We start from the raw sequence: 23,929 nt of genomic DNA, 5'->3' as shown, positions 1-23,929 counted from the left end.
AATGGAGAAAGATCGACAGAGTGTTCAAAGATTTTGCAGCTGACGCAAGGAACATAAGATTTGGTCGAAGTACTGATGGCATGAATCCTTTTGGCGAGCAGAGCTCCAGCCATAGCACCTGGCCCGTGACTCTATGCATCTACAACCTTCCTCCTTGGTTGTGCATGAAGCGGAAGTTCATTATGATGCCAGTGCTCATCCAAGGTCCAAAGCAACCCGGGAACGACATCGATGTGTACCTAAGGCCATTAGTTGATGAACTTTTACAGTTGTGGGGCAGACCTGGTGTACGTGTCTGGGATGAGCACAAAGGAGAGGAATTTGACCTATGAGCGTTGCTTTTTGTAACCATCAACGATTGGCCTGCTCTCAGTAACCTTTCGGGACAGACAAATAAGGGATACAATGCATGCACGCACTGCTTACATGAGACTGAAAGTGTATGTTTGGGTAATTGTAAGAAGAACGTGTACCTGGGTCATCGTCGATTTCTTCCCCGAAATCATAACGTAAGAAAGAAAGGCAAGCATTTCAACGGCAAGGCAGATCACCGGCCGAAGCCTGCGGAACGTACTGGTGCTGAGATATTTGATATGGTCAAGGATTTGAAAGTCATCTTTGGAAAGGGTCCTGGCGGACAATCAGTTCCGCGGGGAGTTGACGGGCACGCACCCATGTGGAAGAAGAAATCTATATTTTGGGAGCTAGAATATTGGAAAGTCCTAGATGTCCGCTCTGCAATCGACGTGATGCATGTTACGAAGAATATTTGCGTGAACCTGCTAAGCTTCTTGGGCGTGCATGGGAAGACAAATGATACAAAGGAAGCACGGCAGGACCAGCAACTTTTGAAAGACCCAGATGACCGGCATCCGGAATGGTTTCAAGGTCGTGCCAGCTACGCTCTTACCAAAGAAGAGAAGGTCATTTTTTTTTGAATGCCTGAGCAGTATGAAGGTCCCGTCTGGCTTCTCGTCGAATATAAAGGGAATAATAAACATGGCGGACAAAAAGTTCCAAAACCTGAAGTCTCACGACTGCCACGTGATTATGACGCAATTGCTTCCGATTGCTTTGAGGGGGCTCCTACCGGAAAATGTTCGAGTAGCCATTGTGAAGCTATGTGCATTCCTCAATGCAATCTCTCAGAAGGTAATCAATCCAGAAGATCTACCACGGTTACAGAACGATGTGGTCCAATGCCTTGTCAGTTTCGAGTTGGTGTTCCCACCATCCTTCTTCGATATTATGACGCACCTCCTGCTCCACCTAGTCGAAGAGATTTCCATTCTCTGTCCTGTATTTCTACACAATATGTTCCCCTTTGAGAGGTTCATGGGAGTATTAAAGAAATATGTTCGTAACCGTGCTAGGCCAGAAGGAAGCATCGTCAAGGGCTATGGAAATGAGGAGGTAATTGAGTTCTGTATTGACTATGTTCCTGACCTTAAGCCGATTGGTATTCCTCAATCGCGCCACGAGGGGAGACTAAGTGGAAAAGGCACGATCGGAAGGAAATCAACGATATGTATGGACGGTCATTCTATGACTGAAGCACACCACACAGTTCTGCAAAATTCCAGCTTGGTGGCTCCGTACTTCGAGCAACACAAGAATATTTTACGCTCGGACAACCCGGGGAAGCCTGAATCCTGGATTAGAAAGGCCCACATGGAGACTTTCGGCAGTTGGTTGCGAAAACATTTAATGAATGACAATGATGTTGGAGATCAGCTGTACATGTTGGCCAAGAAACCATCTTCGACTATAATGATTTTCCAAGGGTACGAGATAAATGGGAATACATTTTACACCATCGCCCAAGATAAAAAGAGCACCAACCAAAACAGTGGTGTCCGCTTTGATGCAGCAACCGAGAATGGGCAAAAGGTCACATATTATGGTTACATAGAGGAGATATGGGAACTTGACTATGGACCCTCCTTTAAGGTCCCTTTGTTCCGGTGCAAATGGTTCAAGCTAACAGGAGGTGGGGTAAAGGTGGACGAGCAATACGGAATGACAATGGTGGATTTCAACAATCTTGGTTACCTTGACGAACCATTCGTCCTTGCCAAAGATGTCGCTCAGGTTTTTTATTTGAAGGACATGAGTAGCAAACCGAGGAAACGGAAAGATAAGAAAACGATTAGTACATCATGCGATGATCCAAAGTGCCACATTGTTCTTTCAGGGAAAAGAAACATCGTGGGAGTGGAGGACAAGACAGACATGTCAGAAGATTATAATATGTTTGGTGAAATTCCGCCCTTCAAAGTGAACACTGACCCAAGCATTAAGTTAAATGATGAGGATGCTCCACGGATACGGCACAATCGTAAGCAAGCAGGGACACAAGGGAAGAATTGATGTGTAATAATTTATTGTACCAAACTTTGTTGAATGGATCATGTCAATTAAAACGTACGATGGCGAATCCGGATGATTTGTATTTGGTCGATGAACTGAATGATGTATCAAACCTTTTGTCAAACCTTCAAGGGATCGATGAACTGAATTTTTTGATATATTATTTGTATTTTTAAGATTTTAAAATGAATTAGTTTTATTTTTCTATTTTTTTGATATATAATTGTATTTTTAAGATTTTAAAATGAATTAGTTTTATTTTTCTGATTTTTTTGATATATTATTTGTATTTTTAAGATTTTAAAATGAATTAGTTTTATTTTTCTGATTTTTTTGATATATTATTTGTATTTTTAAGATTTTAAAATGAATTAGTTTTATTTTTCTGAATTTTTCGATAAATTATTTGTATTTTTAAGATTTTAAAATGAATTAGTTTTATTTTTCTGATTTTTTTGATATATAATTGTATTTTTAAGATTTTAAAATGAATTAGTTTTATTTTTCTGATTTTTTTGATATATAATTGTATTTTTAAGATTTTAAAATGAATTAGTTTTATTTTTCTGATTTTTCTGATATATTATTTGTATTTTTAAGATTTTAAAATGAATTAGTTTTATTTTTCTGATTTTTTTGATATATTATTTGTATTTTTAAGATTTTAAAATGAATTAGTTTTATTTTATATGAAAAAGGACCTTTAGTCGCGGTTCGTGACACGAACCGCGACTAAAGGCTCTTTCCGCGCGGGAACGAAAGCGGCGCGAAAGAACCTTTAGTCCCGGTTGGGGAGACCAACCGCGACTAAAGGGTACCTTTAGTCGCGGTTGGTGTCCCCAACCGGGACTAATGCTCTGTCTATATATACAGCACTTAGTAAATCCTGCCCTCCACCTCCCATTCTCCTCTCGACGCCGACGCCCTGCCCCGACGCTGATCGACGCCGACGCCCACGCCCTGCCCCCAGTGAGCTCCGACGCCCTGCACTGCCGCCGCCGCCCCTGCCCTGCCCTGCGCGCCGCCGCCGCTGCCCTTGCCCCTGCGCGCCGCCGCCGCCGCCCTTGCCCTGCACTGCCGCCGCCGCCCTGCCCTACGCGCCGCCGCCACCGCTGCCCCTGCCCCTGCGCGCCGCGGCCGCCGCCGCCGCCTGCCTGCCGTCCTCCGCCTCCCGCCGACGCCTGCCGCCCGCCGCCGCCTGCCGTCCTCCTCAAACAAAGAAAAGGAAGAAGAAAAGGAAGAAGAAAAGGAAAAAGAAAAGGAAGAAGAAAAGGAAAAAGAAAATAAGAAAAGGAAAAAGAAAATAAGAAAAGGAAAAAGAAAAGAAAGAAGAAAAGGAAAAACAAAATAAGAAAAGGAAAAAGAAAAGGAAGAAGAAAAGGAAAAACAAAATAAGAAAAGGAAAAAGGAAATAAGAAAAGGAAAAAGAAAAGGAAGAAGAAAAGGAAGAAGAAAAGGAAAAACAAAATAAGAAAAGGAAAAAAGAAAAGGAAGAAGAAAAGGAAAAAGAAAAGGAAGAAGAAAAGGAAAAACAAAATAAGAAAAGGAAAAAGAAAAGGAAGAAGAAAAGGAAGAAGAAAAGGAAAAAGAAAAGGAAAAAGAAAGGAAGAAGAAAAGGAAGAAGAAAAGGAAGAAGAAAAGGAAAAAGAAAAGGAAAAAGAAAATACTTGGCAGTGCTCAAACAAAAACTTCTATGCAAATTAGTGCTCAATAATCTTATTTTTTAATTCCTCCTCCTCTATGTCCCCTTAATCTTATTTTTTAATTCCTTTATACTTAATTAATTTTTACTACATGCAGGAGTGACATATGGCGGACGATAGAGCCGAGCCGCTTAGGGATCCGGAGGCTGAACGTTATTTAATGGGCATCATAAACAACGAGATTCCTTATGTGCCGGGCTCAGAATATGAGCAAGAAGAGGATGTAGTCTCTTCTTTTCTGAACCTTAACGGTGGAACAGACATTGTCGATGATCAAGAAGGTGAAGAAACGGACATTGTCGACGGAGGTCAACCGTCAACAAACGACGATCTCGAATTGCAAGTAGCAACCACCTCCGGCGAGGTATATATATACATTGAGCCTCTCGTGATACAAACTTACTGAAATGTATTAACGCGCGCGACTCTCTTTCTTTTTTTAGCCCTCGGCCGGATCGAGTACGACAAAGCGTGGCAAATCCAAGGCGATGAAAACAGGAGAAACATATGCCATTGATTTTGTCAGTGAAACCGGCAAGCCCCTACAGCACACCTCAAAGTTTATCAACCAATGCGGAGTCGTTGTTAGAGACAACGTCCCGATCACCGTCCAGGAATGGAAGGAGCCAAAGAAGGCACGTCTTGGTTTCAGTTTTGTCGACAAGAGAATGAAAAAGGATTGCTGGAGAAAGCTTATGGAACATTTCATTCTACCTCTGGAATACAACAAAGTCAATGAATTCGGTAACGAGGTTCCGGGTGGACGTGAGAGGAGGAGGCTAGTTAAAGAGTTCGCTCTTCAGAAGATGGGCGAAGCATTCCGGAACTTCAAGAAAAATTTAACCCATGACTATGTCAACAAGGGCAAGACTCCGGATTTCAATGGACAACATGAGAAATTGAAAGATGATTGGCCAGAATTTGTGAGGCAAGTTACAGAGGAGCATCACACCAAACGGTACTCTGTACAAGTTCATATGAGTGAATTGTTCCAGCTGTTCAATCTGCGCGACCTCGACAAATCTATGCTGAGTTGCTACGTTCTGTAAGTGATTTATTTCTACCTCATCTCGTTCTTCATTGCCTGCACTATATATATATATATTGTCCTAACTATATTGTTGCGTACGCTATTATGCAGATTGAAGATTTGGGAATGCAAAATAAGAAACATCCATAATGTTGGGTTCATTGACCCACATATCGTTAATGGACATGTGTTACAAAATCACCCCCAAGACGTGGAGAAAGACTTGTACAAGTTTCTTAGAAAGCATCAATTCAAAAGTCATATTCTATTTCCTTACCATTTTGGGTGAGTGTTTCTCTCTTGTGCCCATTCTCTTTTGTTTACTCCATGCATGGTATGTCTAATCGATGAGTTATGCATGACTGTGCATGTAACGTGTCCGCAGGTCCCACTGGATTCTGCTAAATATTGAACTTCACACCTCCAGAGTTCTAATCATGGACTCTATGGATTCGGATCCAAAGCGTTGGGCCGACATGAGAAAAATGCTGCAAAAGTAATTATTTTCAATCATTTGAGCTCTATATCGATCGGTCTCTTTCGTTCATTTCCTAATATCAAGTAACTAATAACTCCCTTGTTCATTTAATTTTCTTTGCCCTGTAGGGTTTGGAGACGGTTCTCAGAAGAAATTGTCGGTGAATTCAAACATGAGCTAGATTTTAGAAGGTTAGTTAATGTGGATAAGCAGCCACCGGGGACCAATCTATGTGGATACTATGTTTGTGAGAACATCCGGAGACACACCTCTGAGCGGAAGGCATCGGATAGCGTGCGGAAGGCGACGGATAACTTGCGGAGGAGGCTTAGTCCAGAAGCTCGCTTCCGACCAATTCAAGATGAATTAGCAGGATTTTTCATGAGGGAAGTCATCAATCCTAAAGGAGAACACTATACCGAGGACGAAGAAATTTATATGCATACCCGAGATTGAAACTTGTTCGAAGTTGTATATGGTCATCCATCCTAATTGTGTATGGAAACTTGTTCGAAGTTGTATATGGTCACCCGAGATTGAATATATATTATATATTCCTCTTGAATTCTTCTTGTTTGAAATTTCATATGCATGTATATAGTAGCGTAGAATATGTGTACTGAAACTTCATCAAAATTAAAATAAGACACAAAATAAAATATAAAAGAAATGAAACACTACAAATTAAAAAAAAACCAGGTTTAGGGGGGCTAAAACCCTAAACCTGCGGAGGAGGCCTTTAGTCCCGGTTAGCCACGAGAACCGGGACTAAAGGTCCTCCGCCCCGACGGACTCCTGGCGCCCACGTGGACGGGCCTTTAGTCGCGGTTCGTAAGAGGCGCGACTAAAGGGGGGGCTTTAGTCGCGCATATTTAGTCCCGGTTGCACAGCCGGGATTAATGGCCTTTGCGAACCGGGACTAAAGGCCCATTTTCTACCAGTGGGCGGTCTAACGCGCCGACCCAAACGGACGCGCGTCCGTTTTTCGTCCGCGGGCGACCCATTCCCGGCCCATTTTTGAGGCGTCGGCGCGAACACGCGACGGACGCGCGCGCTCGCCTACTCATGTCCCCGGGCCCGCTGGTCTGTGGCACATTGGCCTCCCGCCTCACCCTCCGGCCAACAAGCAACCCTCACCCGCCTCCTTCGTTGCCAACGCCGCCGCCCGTTTTTGCCGGCGACTCTTCTAGCTACCGCCGCCTCCACATCCGCCCAGCAACGCCACCCCTTCCCCCGTCGCCCTCTGCCGCCGTTTTGTCGCCGGGGAGCAAACTGCTTCCCACCACCGCTTCCCCCACCGCACAGCCGCCCGCGACCAAGAACCGCCTCGCCGCCCCTGCCACATCCGACCGGCACGCTCGTCGGACGCCGTCACACTCGTCGGACGCCGGCAGGGCAGCTAGCTGGTCTGTGGGCGCCGCGACTCCCCTCGCCGGTCGTCTCCTTCTTCAACGCCCGCAAGCTGTTTGACAGTTTGCCAAGGTACGAAATGGACTCCGCTGACGAGTTCTTTTTTCACAATTTCCTTTGCGACTCCGACGATTCGTCGTCCGACGATGAGGAGATATTGGCTGCCGTGTTTGTCCATCACCACCTCAACAACCAACGGCCGTTGTTCCATGGCTCCATTACGGGTCACCTTCCGGCGTTGAATCGCAACCGAGAGAGCGGGCATTTCCTTCTCTGGAAGGGCTCATGTTGGCAACCAATAGATGTATCTTCTTTTAGTCGTTTGCAAAACTATGTGAAACATTTTTATTTGTATTTGACTTATAAAACTATACTATTTATTTGGGCGGCCAGACTATTTGACTTGTAAACATTTTCATTTGACAATATGTTGAATGCAAATCAATGTAAAATTGGGCGGCCAGCCGGTCACGCCGACACATATGGGTCGGCGCGTTGGGCGCGCTGCCGACCCATATCAAAAACAGGGCGGACGCCGAGCAGGCGGCCGACCCAAACGGACAAAAGGCGGACGAAATCGCCGTCCGTTTGGGTCGGCCCATTGAAGTTGCTCTTACACCTGTCAGCATATTCGTAAAATGCATAGTTCAAATAGTTGCATGCTGACTCTTTCATTCATGTCCTTGGCCATTGGAACAGAGGCTCAACTCGACAGACGCAGCTCCGAGACTTCTAGGACACCATCCACCGCTCCAGATGCGGCCATCGAGAGAAATGCCAGGCGTGCCGTGCCGTGCCTAACTCTGGCGTCTAGCCAGCATGGCGTGCACCGAGCAGCAAGCCGGCGCACCCTGGGCGCGAACCCGTTGCGACGCCTCGCGCTCGACCTGCCACGGAGTGCATGGACTCGATGTGCGCACAGCTCTGTGGCTCCGACCACAGGCTGTTCGCGAGGCTCGCCGCAGAGGTACGGAAGGAGGCGCCGTGGCCGGGCAGGCCCTGGACGACCTCGCCGCCGGATCGGCGCGCTGATCCAACGTGACCAGGCCAGGAGCTGGTGCTCAAGATCGGGCTAGACAGCTCTCCGTAAACTTGTGACATCAAAGGTTCCTTCGTGGTAGTGGTATACCAGGAGTTGTGATGAAAAGGTACTCTTAGTTTCAACCTTGCCGGAATCCAGCACCTCATACGTAGCTTTCAGAAAAGGAATCCAAGCCGCCACCAGTTAAGAGCGCCACGCCGGCGACCATGGCCGCCGCACGGAAGAGCACGGGCGCCACCGCTAGGCGCGGATCCCTCGCCGCAGTACCCATCGCAAGGTCTGCCTCGGGCTCACTATTGCTCTGCTCCCTGCTTAATTAGGCCTCCCTTATTCCCCTCCTCTTCTCATGTTCATCCGTGAGTGGGCGAGCGTGGTGGAACCTGGATAGGAATTCTTAATAATCTCTCAAGAGCGTGGTGATCACGTCAATTGATTTTGTTGGTTGGTACTTGAAAACCTCATCCCTCAGCTCACCACTGAATGTGCTACCAGAAACAGAAGTAAAAGATTTGTTCTCAAACTGGAGCCACACGCGCATGCTTTGTTGGCCAACTGACCATCATATATTTTGGCCACAGAAATAATATTAAGATGACTTGGTTCTATTCACGCCGCCAGTTCTTGCACTGTCCCAACGCATTATCCTAGAGACGGGCCGGATGGCTGTAACATAGAACTATTTAGCGTTTTGCTACAGTGAACTGACATCTTAGCATCGCTGCTAACCAAAAGTGGCCTCCATGCTCCCAACTGACTTTTATTAAGCATCACAGCTATAGATATGCAATGTTCCTCTGTATCGAGATATATTACAGAGGCGAATTTCCAAAAGAATCGAGCACAAGAAGAAAACAGAAAACGACTCGCCTGTTAATTCGACGTGGAACAATCTGGTGCCTCGGTCTTGATAACTCTGGTGTTGTACGAGCCGCAGGCGGCGCATTTGTGATACAGCCAGTGGAACTGAGAAAGCCCTTTTCTTCCACAGTCGTTACAGAGTATATCCTGGAGCAATCAGGCAGAGCGGCAGCGTGAATCCTTCAGTCAATGGAATGGAAAGAACGAAATCAGAATGAGAGAAATAGTGTACCTGGCATCGGTTCCGGTATTCCTCAGGAAGCTCTTCTGCAGCCAGCAAGCCGTCGAGCATTCCAAAGTACACCTACAGAGAAACAGAGGATACGGAGTTCACGTCAATTTGTTCGCTTTGCTTTTAAAAGAAATGTGGCGTTAATACAGAGGAAATTGTTAGTAACTCGAAAACAATAGTTTCTGAAATTTCTAAATTTCATGAGATAGAATACAATCATCAGAGGGAAATGCAGAAACAGTTTTGGCATCAAGTGGCGCAACTTACCGTCATATCTCCCAAGGATTTGCTGCAGATTGGACAGGTATAGTGACTGCAAGTATATGCCTGGAGTTGACAACATTGTCAGAGTAGACTCCCAGAGAGAGTACGTTAAAAATGCCTCAGGTCGCAACTAGGCTATCATACCTGAAAGCATGCTGAATGCATGAAATGCCCACATGGAAGACCTCTAACTGCTGCACTTGACGTGAATAGGAAGTCGCAACAGATTGGACAATTCATCTCCAGCATCTTTTCCCGACATTTGTGTTCTTTCAGTTTCAAGCCGAGGCAACAGTTGCATTTCATGCAGTGGAAGAAGTCGGTGCCCAATCCTTCCCCAAGACGACACAAATTGCAAAAAGGGCAATGATACACACTCCTGTAAAGTTCACATAGTTAGACATCTGCAATATATTATGGAGATGGAAAACACATTACACAAAACACAAAACACAAAACGGAACCTACTACCAACTGGCCTGTACTTTTGCACATAATTGAAATTTAAAAAGAGGTATGCACAGGAGGACTGCAGTCATGAGCCACATGATGCATTAATCATAGCATAAATGCACCTACATTACAGAGATGGTGTATTATTCGAAGCAACTTAACGGACTGGTAAGTATTCTTGGATGCAGATGAACACGCATTTGAGGATTGGCAATTAAAGTTCAGCCACCGTCCACCAGTAAGGTATCCTACATTTTGGCTTTAGGAAGTGGTAGGAAACAAGGAAATAGAAGAGAGGTGGTAGAAGTGTTCTTTTATAATTAGAGAACCCTGTAGGGGTTAGCTAGTTCCCACAATGACAATAGATGCCTCATCCTGTTAACTAATATCGTGTTGATATATTTATGTCCAATCTTATGTTCATGGTTGAGTGCAAAGTTTGGTTTCATATGTGAGGATAGAGATAACACACACACACACACACACACACACACACACACACACACACACACAAGGGAAAAACTATTACTGCAAGAGAAACTGAAACCTAGCAAACACGTTCAGGGTTTACCTTTCATCGTCAAAAAACTTGCATATACTGCAATAATATTTTGCCATTGATAGCCCATTGCAAGAAGGACTTTGGCAATTTGGGCCAACTGGCTGAACTTTCATACATAACATGCACATCATCTCCAAAGTTGCTTTCCTAAAAATTGTAGTACCACAATGTGAGCAATATCAGTTTAGCTTATTATCTCACAACATATCTCTAACAACCAATGGTACTACAGAAAAGATAATGTATTTTTATATACTACTACCACATGGCTAAGGCAAAGAAATTAAAAGCTACAAACGGGGAAGATAAGAAGTTCACAAGGCCTATGTTAGCCCATTTAAAGCTTTTAAACCAATTATTTCCAAGTGAATTTAACTTCCGGAACACATGGATGAAGGAGAAAGAAGAAAAAACAATCCAAGAGCCATGATGAGTACGCGCCTAAAATAATCATGTCGCCTTGCTGCTTTACATGAGAGCAAATTAACCACTAGGTTATCCAAATCTCATTTTTTTTAGTAATATTTGGATGTGTTCAAAAGGGAACGTTGAACATTCTGCTACTGTGAGAATTAGAGTGCTAAGCAGTCAGCACAGAAGACAGATGACATTGGTAGTACTAAGTTTACCTCTCCATTGTATGATCACTAACTTTATCATGACAGAACCTGCATGTGAACAGCTTATTGCAGCAGGCAGCAACAAGCTTGCAGTTTCTTTTGTAATGCTCACAACCCAATATTTGTTTCTCTGGATCTCGATAAGAAGGAAAACATCCAGGAATTACAGTAGATCCATTGTGATCTTCTGATCTTGGTTGTGGTGATTTCTGCTGAGCAGCTATCCAGCGGCTGAAATTCATGCAATTAACAATATGAAATATACAACCAGTCATTCCAATAAAATATACAAAATCTTTGGGGTGAAACATCAGCAATAGCCCCTACAATTTATTTGTTGTAACTTTAAAATGACAAACCTCGTCATGAGATTTTGGATTAGATATGCTTTCCTCCTTGGATCAAGAGTAGAATCTTGAGAAACCTTTCGTATCTCAGCCTCGAGCTCACTTTGATTCATTCGGAAAATGTCCTTCCAACCAGGCTTAAACATCTGATCACTCTGGTCAAGGTTTTCTTGGCTTTCTACAGGGCAAAAGGAAAGTAAGACTCGGTGAAATAATAATCTGAACCTCCAAACTGTAACATGCTATACTTAAACAGTAGAGGTGTAGAAGATTATTTCCTCGTTCATCATAAATGTACACCCCAATGGCCCAATCCTACTATTTTAGTATCTTGCATGTTTTTCTAGCCAGTTGCTCTTACGTATGATATGTCCAACTTCATTCTCCTTGACTGTTTCCCTTTATCACAAATTTACATGACCAAGGATTGTATCATGTCAACATTTGATCATTGAATAACCCAGAGAAACCAGGTAGTCCATATTGTCAGTTTTAGTTGTTGCAAAGAAATGCATTGACATAGTTTTGCTGTCTTCTTTGCCCTAAACTGGAACCTTCTCTAATATTTCCCTTTGTCCAAGCAAACTATCAAACATCATGCTTGCAACTTTATATTCAACCGGGTCACCACTATTTATGCCAAAATAGATGTCATGTCTTACTTAAGTAACACAGCATTTAACTTTGAGCAAGAATTTCATATGATGCTCATTGCAAGTTGTATCCTCCTCTTTACAAATAACCCAGTGTAAGTGGTGATTCTCGTATTCGTATCTGCTTTATCAAACAGTGTGGGTCTCAATTAAGGTTTTCCTATGGATAAAATATTTGACTTGTAAAATATACTACCAAGTGGAGAAAGTATATACATATGTAAAATAGTGAACAAAAACATGGTGGAAGAGTTTGAAGAGGAGAGTCTAGAAAAAAACAGAGCAGACCTTCTGAAAGGGAGGAGGAGGCCTCATTTGAGGGGCCAGATGAAGTTGGTGAACTCTTCCACCATTCGTTTAGCCATTCATCAAACATTGTATTCTTCGTTGCCTGCTTCCATGTATCCATCATCTTGTTCTGTTCATCTAGAGTAAGTGCTGATGTAACCCAAGGTATCATTGACTGCAGAACCTCAGCTCCTGTAGATCCAATTATACGACCTACAATCTTATCTTGGTCATCCACAGAGAAATGTTTATCAAACAGTGGCCACAACTCAAGTTCTTCTCTATGCACGTGATTAGACAGGGTAAACCGGATAGACTTGCACATTCCTTGAAGCTTTGTCAAAAGTTCATTATGCTTTCTGGACCAATCAATCTCACTGTATGAACAAATATGGCCTTTTCCAGCTTCATCAATTTCATCAATGGGGTGAGCTGAATCATCACGTAAGTGTGAAAGCTCAAGCAATATGGTGGATATATCTTTAAATAATTCTTCTTCCTGTTTGTGATCAAGGGTGTATGAGTGACTGACATTATGTAGTGCATCTTTCGATTCAAGAGCAGGGAAGACAATGTCATCTTCAGCATTGCTATGTGCTCTGTAAAGACCCCACAGTAGGCGAAATCTTCCGACGAACTGGCGAAGGCAAGATTCATCTCCATCAATGAGATTTCCAGATTCAACATCTAAGTACTCTAAATCTTTGCGAATTGCCTTATGAAATTTGAATATTGCATCAATTGGCCTAGAGATGCTATCTGGGCTGGAAAATGTCGTGTCTGTCTCCCATGAAAAAAGACTTGAGTGTAAAGAAGGTGCAGAATAACTGGAAGACAGTGAGCGAAAAGAGTTTACAGAAGTAAATAAATCAGCACCAAAGTTGCTACTTTCCACTCTTAACCCAGGAATGTGGCAAGGTTTCTTGCTACATCGAGACTCTTCAATGTCAGTAGTTTGTGAGCAGTGATTTCTGTTGGTAATAGATTCTGCATGATTCCCTCGCTTGACTGGCCTTGAACCGTTTTCTGTCTGCAAAGGTACTGAAAAAGTTCCGTTGCTGGCCAATGAACATGGGCAGAATGACTGACAATTTTTTAACTCATCTCCATCCAACAGGCAGCCCTGTGCTCCTGATGGCAAGCATATGAATTTTCCCGAGTTGGATGTATCCTTCAAACGACCTTTGCATGCCCAGCCGGAGAGAAGAGTAACCAGTGCAGTTTCAGAGGAAGGTGCTGTTTCATGCAAATTTGGAGATGTTTTATACAGCTAGTGCAGTATAGAGGCATAGAACAAACTATTAATTAAATTGTAGAAGGTACCTGCCAGGAACATATTCTGAAGAAAAGACTGTCCATTTGCATCATCCAGCTTTAATACAAACCATGGTAAAACCTGCTCCAATAACTTCAGCGGCATGACACAAAGACTCCTATATAGAAGTTCTCTTTGTTTCTCTGGTGAGAAATTTATCCTAGCTTGAGGAAGTACCTAGATAAGAAGGTGAACTATAGATGAGACCCCGTTGATCACATTGAGAAGGAAATGGTTCCAGCTTCTTAACTACTAGGCTAGCTTTTTCTTTCTTGAAAAGATCACCTTTGTTTCCTCATTGTTGAAGTGCTTCTCCATTTCCTCCATTATCTGATCAGCCTGTGAACATAACTCAGAGTAAAAATTCACCGCAGTTGATCTGGCTCCAGCTGTTTGGATTTCTTCAATTAAACATCTAAATTTGTTAAACCGCTGTTCTTGTTCAGCATGTTCCTGCTCAAAGGACACTTCACCATCAACTGCAGGAAATATAACTTGATCCTCGGCAATACTGAAGATGAACAAAGGAGAAAAAACAACTGATCAAACAAAGGATATGAGATTAGGCCAAAACCATGTAAGCTCCCAAGCAAAAAAAAAAACATATTCACAATACTGGTAATACTGCCCATTCACTGTGCTTGATGGTATCTTGGGTTCTCACAACTCCATGGTTATTCACATGAGTTGTGTGCGCCAAAAGCACCACTGGACGTCAGGGCATTTATTAGATGCATCTATATCCATATGTAATGATGAATATACACTAAACTTGTTCATACAATTATGTGTAAGCAATGATGTATAACTGATAAAGTGCGAACATGTATAACATAATAGAGATAATTTATTAACTGTCATGATCCATGTTGTACAAGAGGCTATTCATCAAGATTGAAACAAAGGTGCATATGAGTCGAGATTCAAAGCCACATGCCTGTGGAAGATGCACACATCTGCAATGAACTGAAGCCTCACATTGAAGGCTGATACATTGGAGAAGTCTCCAGACTGCTGGATCCTTCTTGTTTCCTCTGCTATATCACTCAATTCTTTTCGGATAGCATCATGCCAATACAATATCTCATCTATAGGATGTGTTACAAGCTGACTATGATTAGATTCTGCATATTTTCTCTTTCCAATTTTACAATTCTCGTGTGAGCATATTTTCTTGTCTGTTTGATGAGAGGTATCCTCACACCCATAACTGCCTTTTGAACAATAATTGTCAAAATTGTGTGCCACAGTTACTGCTTTCCCTCCTATCCATGCAAATACAACCTACAGGAATTTTGAGACTAAAATCAAATAACATGAAGAATTCTTATTAGGAGAAGATGCATGATAATTAATCCGGACCTGTTGGAGAAGTTTCTCTTGAGGAACTATTTTATGTAAGCAGTTAAGAATATCTTGGTGCTCATCAGGTGAAACAGAAGATGAAAGCCATGGAAGAAAATCTGCCATCATATTTACAGGGATGTTGCATATGAACTGCCAGACTAAATCAGCTTGCTCTTCGTATGAAAACTTTGTAATAAGCAGTGGAAAGACCTGAAACATCCTCCGATGATTAGACACCAAAACTGTATACACTATGCTGAGAGGAATGAATAAGGGAGCCCAATGAATAATGACAGGGGAGGACACTAATATGCTGATTTAAGGCAGAAATAACACAAAGTGACAAATTGTCATCAAATACATAAGAAAAAACTATCAGCAGCATTTGTAAAAGTCCAAGAGAAAATTCTCGTGGTGAACTTTCATATTTACAGTTAGGTTCACCATCGAGTTTTCTAAGCTGTAAAAACACTTTAATCAAAGCTTCTATGCTTTACCAGCTCATGTCTTTACACTGTTGTGCAGTAAGGTGTTGGACAATAAGAATGCACATAGAGCACAGCATGCAAAATTATTTCTCGTATACGGGGCAGCAAATACATTCTAGAGATGCTATTTCTCTAATAGGTGGCTTCCTGACTATGAAGTCCTATAAGCAGACCACAAGTTGCATACATACTTGGAATCAGCGTTTAGGTTCCGTTATACCAGCATAGTGCGTACTTAGTGAGTAGTGACCGTGACCATAAGCTAACAGCAGATACAGAGCAATTGTCAATCGGCGGGAAAATAGTGCTTAGATAGAAACATCTTCCTGCATGTGACTAATATTCAACAGTTTTGTACAAAATGATGTGCTTCATATTTGTTCTGTAGTTCACTATACTGTGTAAATCAGAGTAGACAAAAGAACTACTAATTTACTAAAGATGCGGTAAAAGTAGAAGCAACTAAAGGGTAACAAAGCATAACTGCATAAAACTTCCTAAGAGGAAAAGGTTATATCTAGATTTGCATGTTAATGCTTCTATTCTTACATGACATTTTATTTCTTTGCCTAAAGACCTTGAGCCAAAAGTACATCCTATGTTCCCACTTCACAGGATATGATTTCAATTATTTGATTAAAACTTGTTAGTTGATTCGACAACTCCAAACTTCCTAATATGGAAATTAGTCAATTACAACATGGCAACAAATCTCATACTGCTGCCTGATAAAAAAAATGAAATCACCTTCAGTGTCATTTCAACAGTATAGCAGAACATAGTAATCAGGGAACTGAAAAAACCTGTTCTTCTTCCTTGAACATATGTTGGGTTATAAATGTTCGAATTGCTCCAGCACAGGATGCAACCTCCCTACGGACACCATCATCGTTATGTACATCAAGCTGTAATAGAGAGAACAGGTGGGCAAAGAGATCATTTTCCCTTTTGTGCTCAAGGGAATACGTCCCTGCTACATTCTTGACTCGAATATCGAGTGCTGGAAAGATAACCTGCAATCATCAAAGGCAAATATTAAATTCAAAATTTCACTACAGTGTGAATCATGGTATACTTAATTAAAGTTGGCTTAGAAAATTTCACAAATATATCAATATAATATAGGGAGTCAGTCTAGAGTAAATGATAATAGGCCATAAAGTCCATGCTCTGAACAATCAACATATCAGAGGCACATCCCTTCCCTGTAAAATATGTGTTGAACAATTAACGTATCACAGGCACATCTCATACCAAGTCAAGCAAATGCCAGGAAATTTCATTTTTGGTTATATCTCCCATACCCATGCCAAGTGAACAATTAATTAAACACAGAACCTTTTCTTTTGCAGATGTTAAATGCAAAGAGAAAATGATGTACTCTGTGATGGAATCCTGTGGCCAAGGACCAAGGTTTACCGGTTCAGTTTAAGGCATGCCTAGGCCTTTGCATCAGAATGCCAGTGAAATCTGGGAAATGCATTAAAAGGATAATGTAGAATGCAGGGAATAGTTCGCTATCACATGGTGAAGTATATGCAAGATCATAAGCGTGCGCCGTATTATTTGAGCATATCACCATGACAGCATGCCTACAAACTCTGTCCATTTTCAGATCACGGCAGTGTTACGCGGCTTACGCCTCACTCTGAACCCCGAACCCAACCCAAATCCTCGGGACCTATCCCGCAATTCAGCGGACCTAAACGCCTGCACAGCCCCAATTCCGCATTCCAACACGTCTTAGCCCAATTATCCGCCACAAATTCACCGATAAAGCTAATCCGAACTCAGAGGCTCCGGGCGCGCCATGAATAAACAACCGTACCGCGTCCTCGGCGTCGCAGTGGTCCCTGTAGACGGAGAAGAGGAAGCGGCAGCGCGTGCCGAGCGCCGCCACGTCGCCGTCCCCGCCGCGCTCCGTGGCGAGCCGCACCGCCGCGGCGTGCAGCCTGTCCAGCTCCGCGCGGATCGCCTTGTGGAAGTAGACGAATATCAGCACGGGCGCCTCGGCCGCGGACCCCGCGGCGCCGGAGCCGGAGCCGGAGGCCGACGCCTCGGCCGAGGCGGACGGCGGGGGAGGGGTGCGCGGGGCCACCGCGGCGATCGGCCCGTCCCCGGCCATCGGCGTCGGCGCCATCCTCCTCTGCTCGGCGTCTGGTTGTCTGGCTGGGTGGGTTTCTCTCTCTCCTGCAGTTTCGTGTTTTTTTTTTGAGGGTTCAGTTTCGTGTTGTTTTCTGGACTTTTTCTGTGTGGTGGTGGCCAATCAGAGGGGGAACGGCGCCAGTGTCCGTTGTGGGCTCGTGGGCTTGTGTGGTCCCACTAGCCAGTGAGATTGCATTTTTAAGGTAAAAAGATGTCCACTGATTGTCTTTGACCCTTCTACCCCCATCTCCATGTTTTTATTTATTTACCATCTTCATGTTAACTCATGCAATAGACTTATACAGTATTTCGACTCTATACAAGAGTTAGAGACAAAATGTAGTTCTGTACAAAAACAAGATGTTTAACTGTGCATCTTCATGTCTTTTTTTTTCGAGGGTACGTAAATTGCGTACCTTAGCTTTATAGAAGGAGAGAAATAAGACATACAACACCGTCTACCACTCACTGCGAACAACGAAGGCGACCAACTCCACACCCGGTTCGTACAAGGACAACCAAACACAACAACACAGCTACGGCACAAAAAGCCTACCCAACACCGAGCCCCTCGCCGCGTCTCGGCCTACACTGAAGACCTCCGAAGAACAGCAACTCCAGCTTCCTTGGATTAGCCAGCGACGACCGTACATGGCGCCGTAGGAGAAAGATTCGGGCAACGGTGAACACCGGAGGAGTGCATCATGGGACCTCGAGTCTCCCAGCACAATGCTCCCAACAGAGTAACAACCTCAAAGACGTTGCCATCATGCCGATCCTACGAATCAAGGCTTTCGCCCCGGAGATAGCTGACGATACGAGGTCGTGAGGAAGATGGCGTTGCACTCGACGGAGCCTCCAGGAAGGTGAATGACACCCGCAGGTGCCATCAATGCCGGTCCGGCCACAACCGAACATGATTTTCATCCGTAGCGCTGCACATCTCCACGTCTCCAAGATTCCGGCCAGTCCTGATCAGATGCCTCGCACCGCCGTCACCGCAACAACTTGCCATCGAAGCCCCCCTCACTGCCGAGGGAACACGCCAAAAGCCATCACCTTCAACATCGACTAGGAGCCGCAGCAACTACCGAGCGGTGCAAAGCCAGTTCCGCCACGGCGGCCTTCACCCGCGCCAGGGGACTGCCACCAGAATGGATCCGACTCGCACCTCTGACCACACGCCGGCACCCACACCGCCGAGGCATCGCCGCACGCCTCACACGGCAGCAACCGAACGTCTGCTGCCCGCCAAGACCCTTCCTGGCAAGGCCTCGCAGCGCCGCCGCCGCCATGGATTCACTCGCACCGCCGTCGCGTCAGTGCTGGTGCACCACCGCCTACACCCTCCATCCTGCACGCTCCACGCAAGGATTCAGAGAAAACCGCCGCACTCCCTGCCGTGAGCACCCCAAGGACGCTGGCCAGCGCCGAAGACGCACCAGATCCGAACCGAGATCCCCGGATCCGCGCTCCAGGCGCCGCCAGCCAGCACCACCGACCCGCCGCTAGCCAACCACCGCCGGGAGCGAGTCGCAGCAGAGCCACAGGAACACCACGCCACGCCTAACAGAGGTCACAGCCCCGAACCCCGCCGCCCAGATCCAGCCAAGGTGGATCCCAGGTCCCGGGCTGCACCAGCCGTCGAGGCAGCACCACCGGCAGCAGGCGCCCCACCACCTCCGGCGCCGAGCAGGGACGCCACCGTGCCTCCGCCGCGCCACGCCGCCAAGGCACCAACGGCCAGGTCCGAGCCGTCGTTGGGGGAGGGAGGGGAGCTGCGCCAGAGAGATGCCCCGCCGCCGCCGGCACTGCCAAGGCTTTGCCCCGTGTCGCCTCAGAGAGGGACGCGGGGGTCGGGGGTAGGTGGGTGGCAGATTCAAGACGGCCCAAGGCATAGATGGCGGGACGAGTCGTGTGAGGAGAACTCGTTTATGGTTCACTAAAAAAACCTAATGCCCCCCGATCCATATTAACTTTTGGTCATAGGCGAGAGCAATGGTCCTTTTTTGCAAGGAGCCAAATCTTGGCATGTGTAAATGTCATGTTGTCCATTGTTTTTACCAACATGAATCAAACCTAAATATCCAGTGCAAACGGTAGGTTCTTTCAGGTTACACATCACCCAGTCGCGCCACAGTGTATCACGCGGTAGTCATCCCGTAATCGAAACATGACGAAACAAAATCTTTACGAGGTATAAAGTACAAGTTGATCGTTCCGAATCAGCCATACTGGAACACCTATTATGTACAACGAATGGAACCGTACCTATTGCGTCGAAGGTGGGTATGAAGGAAGCAATCGCCGTGGCCTGTTTGTACATTTGGTTACTAATTGCAGTAAAAAAGAAATAGTTCAAGGAGGATGGTGTATATCAACTTCGCACGGGTCAACATCGCCTCTATACGTCGAACGGCCTGATAGTGTTACGAAAGCATGCATTAAGCCTCTTTTGGGTGGTTACACCAGAAAATGACTCTGCTTGGGGACAAATTCATGCACACCGCCGTGGCTCCTTGGATCGTCGTAGTAGTAGAAAAAGAAAGGCGTGTGTCGTGCCGCCAAGCAGATCTAGCTAGCGCACGATCTATGTCAGCCCAGGATATATAATCCCATGCATGGCATGAACCGGATCTAGCTACACCGCGACGATATACTAGTAATCAAGCGTTTCTCTCTTCAATCATGCAAGAAATTTAAGATAAAACTAACTATACGTCGTTCCTCGTCGGATCCCATGAATGGAAAGGCAACGTTCCCTGTTTGCCTCCTCGGCGAGCCCAGAGGGTGCTTAGCTTAATTAGCCTATTGAGATGATCATTGAAATGGCAGGTACAACCGTTAATTAGTCGAACCAGATAATGGGAGAAACAGATATAGGTTAACCGATAACTATTCTTAGCATCGGGTACGGCACGGCGTGTGCTCTCCCAGCCGAGGCCTCGATATTTTCTTTTTTGAAAAAAGAAATATATTAATATCGTAAAGATATCAATTACACACGACCCCTGCACCTCAAAGACATCCAAAATAAGCACACCCAAAAAAAAGACATTGCAGGCATAAAGGACGTCATCTCAGCTGGTTAATTGACAGCTATACTTTATCGGAAAAAAAAATCGACAGCTATACTAGCTAGTCCGGCAAGGGCTCCACGTGCTAGTGCATGCTCTAGGGGGGATATGTACGTACGCTGCAGCTGCATGTGCCCTGGATTTTTTTTTTTATAATTAACCTGGGCGGTGGTTAGGTCACGAAATGGACGTATGTGCATGTATTCACGCTGCCCTCAACGTGCTAGCCCTCTTGAGTGCACCCAGGATAACCTTTTTAGGTTGGGTGCGTCTTATACTAAATGGAAACGGCTTTAAGATAAAATAAACTATTGTTAGCCACTAAAGCTAGCCGGCAATATCGTCGACCGATCAGATATTAGCCAGCATGCTCTCTCATGCAAGTGTGTGCTAACGTCGTGTGTGTCGTGCGAGCTGGTAATCAGTCCAGTAAACCTACGTTGATGCAATGGTATGGCAGTATGCATTGGCATATGGCTCGACGGCTGCTGCGATGTGCTCAAGGCGAACATGTCAACGGTGACGGTGACAACAGTGCTAGCTAGCTAGCTAGCAGTAATTTAAGCAGCTTGTCGTTACTTTGTACTTCCTCCGTTTTTAAATATAAGTTATTTTTAGATATTTCAATAAAAGCTGTGTATAGATATATACAGATGTATTTAGAACGTAGATTCACTCATTTTACTTTGTATGTTGTTCATATTGAAATTTCTAAAACGATTTATGTTTAGAAACAAAGAGAGTATGAAACCATGTTGCTTTTCACCATGCATGCACGACCGCGATAGCTAGCAGGATCTTGGATATCTTCCGAGTGAAATCTATGGTCGCTACAATTGATTAAATTAATTTATATTCGGCTGCCAGTCAAATTAGTAATGCACATGGGGCCAAAAAGAAATACTATTATATGGTAGGTATTCCCTTACGTTAGAGCATACACGCTTCCCTGAATAGACCTGACGCGGAAGGTCCCTGTCGACCACTGACGGAGTTCACGGCTCAATCCGGGGCCAGCAAACGAACAAAAATCCGTGTGGACGTGGCTGTTCGGTTACATAAAAGACAATGATAGGTACCGGACTGTGAACCCGATGGCCTGTTTAGGTGTTCAAATTTTTGGAAATGTTAAAATTCGGACGACAGTTTTTAGCGCTAAAAATCTGACGACCAGAATTGTCATGTGAAAACAGATAAAATTTGCTATACTTGTGTATAAGGATTTGCCATGTTCTATAGCGAAAATTGTGATATAGCGTAAAATTCAACATGCATTCAACACCTGATGGCCGTATGATTTTCAACCCTAAAAAACTGAGGTCAGATTCATATTGAAATCCTAACTCCTTTTTAAGATCCGTTCTGCACGGAGCCTGAATCATGCAGCTGATCGATCCGGGAGAAAATTTGGGAGCCAACCCATAACAATACAAGTGGAATATATAATGTCTGTAGAAGGGTTGGGGTAGTGGGTTTACGAAACTTTGTGGATTAATTGGTGAGCGTCAACTATATCAACCTCTTCATACCATAGTTTCGTGGAGTACTAAAAAACCTGTAGCCGTTGTGAGCTAATGATCGATCAACCAATCTACCGATAATTGGTCACGGTTACTGGGCTATTAGTGAAAGGACTGACTAACCGCAAGTCGCCTTAAAACTTAAATTGGGTTAGTTGATTTGCCCGGATCAGTTTGTGTCGTTAGATAAAAAATGGACGGTTCAGCTCACGTCCTCTTCCTCCGGACGTTCTTCTTCTAGAAAATAGATCCACATTCAATCTTCTTCGTCCCGCCACCTACCGTCGCCGCCTCGCCCTTCCGTCAACCTCCCCTCAACCTCCCTCACCATCGTGCTTGCCACCACCCCTGGCCATCCCTCTAAGCCCCATCGACCTTTAGTTCAGGCGCCGGCAGCCCCCACACACATAAGATAGAAACATAGGTTGTTGCTTCCCCAGCAAACTTGCACACCTCCCCCACCCCCACCCACATACCCTTAAGATAGACACTAAGAGCAACCCCAACGGGCCGACCCAAACGGACGGCGATTTCGTTCGTTTTTTATCCGTTTGGGTCGGCTAGACGGATCCGGATGCCCGCTTCCGCATTTGGGTCGGCGCGTACGCCCAACACTGGCCTGAACCCATTTTGACGGCGCAAAAAAATGAACGCATGCATATTAAAAAGAGAAACAACATTAATTAAACATTAAAGCCGGCCACGAAGGCCGGCGAGAGTCCACGCGTCCACATTTGCATTTAAAAAATAAAAACAGCATAAACTGTGAGGCGGCGCGCTGCCCTAGGCGTCGTCGTCGTCCTCGGGGTCCGTGAGGTCGATGAGCGTCGGCGCCGGCCCGGCCCAGGCGAACGCCGTGTTCCAGAGTGCCGTCATGTCGGGCTGTGCCGGCGCAGGCAGTGTCGGGGTGGGGGGGGGGGGGTGCGGCCGCCTGTGCAGCCGCGGCCTGGCGCGCCTCCTCCTCGGCCTCACGCTGCTCCTCCTCGAGGTCGCGCTCGAGCATCTCCTCGTACTCGCCGCGACGACGCTCCTCTACCAGCCGGCGCTGGCGCCACATCTCGAGGTACGCCTGCTCCTGCGCCGGCGTCGCCCCCATCCAAACCGGTGGCGCGGACACCCACTCGCGCACCACTCCCGTCCAGGAGAAGCGCGCGATGGGCTCGGGCTCCGGCTGCGGCTCCGGCTTGATGGGGGACGGCGGGGCCACCGGCGGCACCATGCTGTCGCCCGCCGCGGAGAGGGCAAGGGCCTGCGCCATTGCCGCCTCGTACCGAGCCTCCTCTTCCGCCTCCGCTCTGCGCCGCTCATCCTCCTCGCTCTCCCGGTAGACGACCGCAAGGGTTTGCCGGCGACGAGGGAGCAAAGGGTGGCAGATGTGGACGGCGAGTTTGGATGAGGACGGGCCCGCCGCACGGTCCGCTTAAAAAAGGACGAGCGCCGTCGCTGACGCGTGGGCCCGTCGTCATAAATTAAGCTGACCACATGGGCAGCGGGTAGCTGGACGGCCGCCATGTGGGGACGCGGCGGATAGCGAGAAGGCGCGCGAAGCGTCCGTTCGGCGTCCGCGCCGACGCATTTGGGGCGCAAATTTGGGCCGCAAATGCGTCGGCGCGGACGCGACGCAGACATGATTTGGGTTTGGGTCCGTGCGTTGGGCCGCCACTTTTGTCCGTGCCGACCCAAACGGACGCAGGCGGACGAAATGGGTCGGCCCTTTGGAGTTGCTC

General features: G+C 45.7%; 1 protein-coding gene across 1 annotated transcript; it reads right to left on the bottom strand.

The window, feature by feature from the left end:
- Positions 1 to 8,774: 8,774 nt before the first annotated feature.
- LOC109744201 (zinc finger protein BRUTUS) lies at positions 8,775 to 17,775 on the bottom strand. The gene is made up of 14 exons (XM_020303324.4): positions 17,289 to 17,775; positions 16,264 to 16,473; positions 14,988 to 15,182; positions 14,563 to 14,909; positions 13,911 to 14,136; positions 13,634 to 13,802; positions 12,311 to 13,546; positions 11,382 to 11,547; positions 11,032 to 11,253; positions 10,412 to 10,549; positions 9,532 to 9,766; positions 9,391 to 9,450; positions 9,124 to 9,195; positions 8,775 to 9,038 (listed from the first exon to the last, which is right to left on the bottom strand). Exons 1-14 carry the CDS (start codon positions 17,598 to 17,600, stop codon positions 8,904 to 8,906), a joined length of 3,723 nt encoding a protein of 1,240 aa, XP_020158913.1. The 5' UTR covers positions 17,601 to 17,775; the 3' UTR covers positions 8,775 to 8,903.
- Between the last annotated feature and the right edge of the window lie 6,154 nt (positions 17,776 to 23,929).

The sequence above is a fragment of the Aegilops tauschii genome, chromosome 1 (assembly GCF_002575655.3).
Source record: "Aegilops tauschii subsp. strangulata cultivar AL8/78 chromosome 1, Aet v6.0, whole genome shotgun sequence".
Taxonomy (NCBI): domain Eukaryota; kingdom Viridiplantae; phylum Streptophyta; class Magnoliopsida; order Poales; family Poaceae; genus Aegilops; species Aegilops tauschii.
This window is presented reverse-complemented; position numbering and strand designations above follow the sequence as displayed.

What these genes read in the sequence shown, in the direction of transcription:
- LOC109744201 (XM_020303324.4), bottom strand. Translation starts at nt 17,600, where the DNA reads ATGGCGCCGACGCCGATGGCCGGGGACGGGCCGATCGCCGCGGTGGCC. An exon ending in TGTTCAAGGAAGAAGAACAG is followed by an intron (nt 15,183 to 16,263) that starts GTTTTTTCAGTT and finishes AGGATGTTTCAG; the next exon opens with GTCTTTCCACTGCTTATTAC. An exon ending in AAGTTTTTTGACGATGAAAG is followed by an intron (nt 9,767 to 10,411) that starts GTAAACCCTGAA and finishes TGAACTTTACAG; the next exon opens with GAGTGTGTATCATTGCCCTT.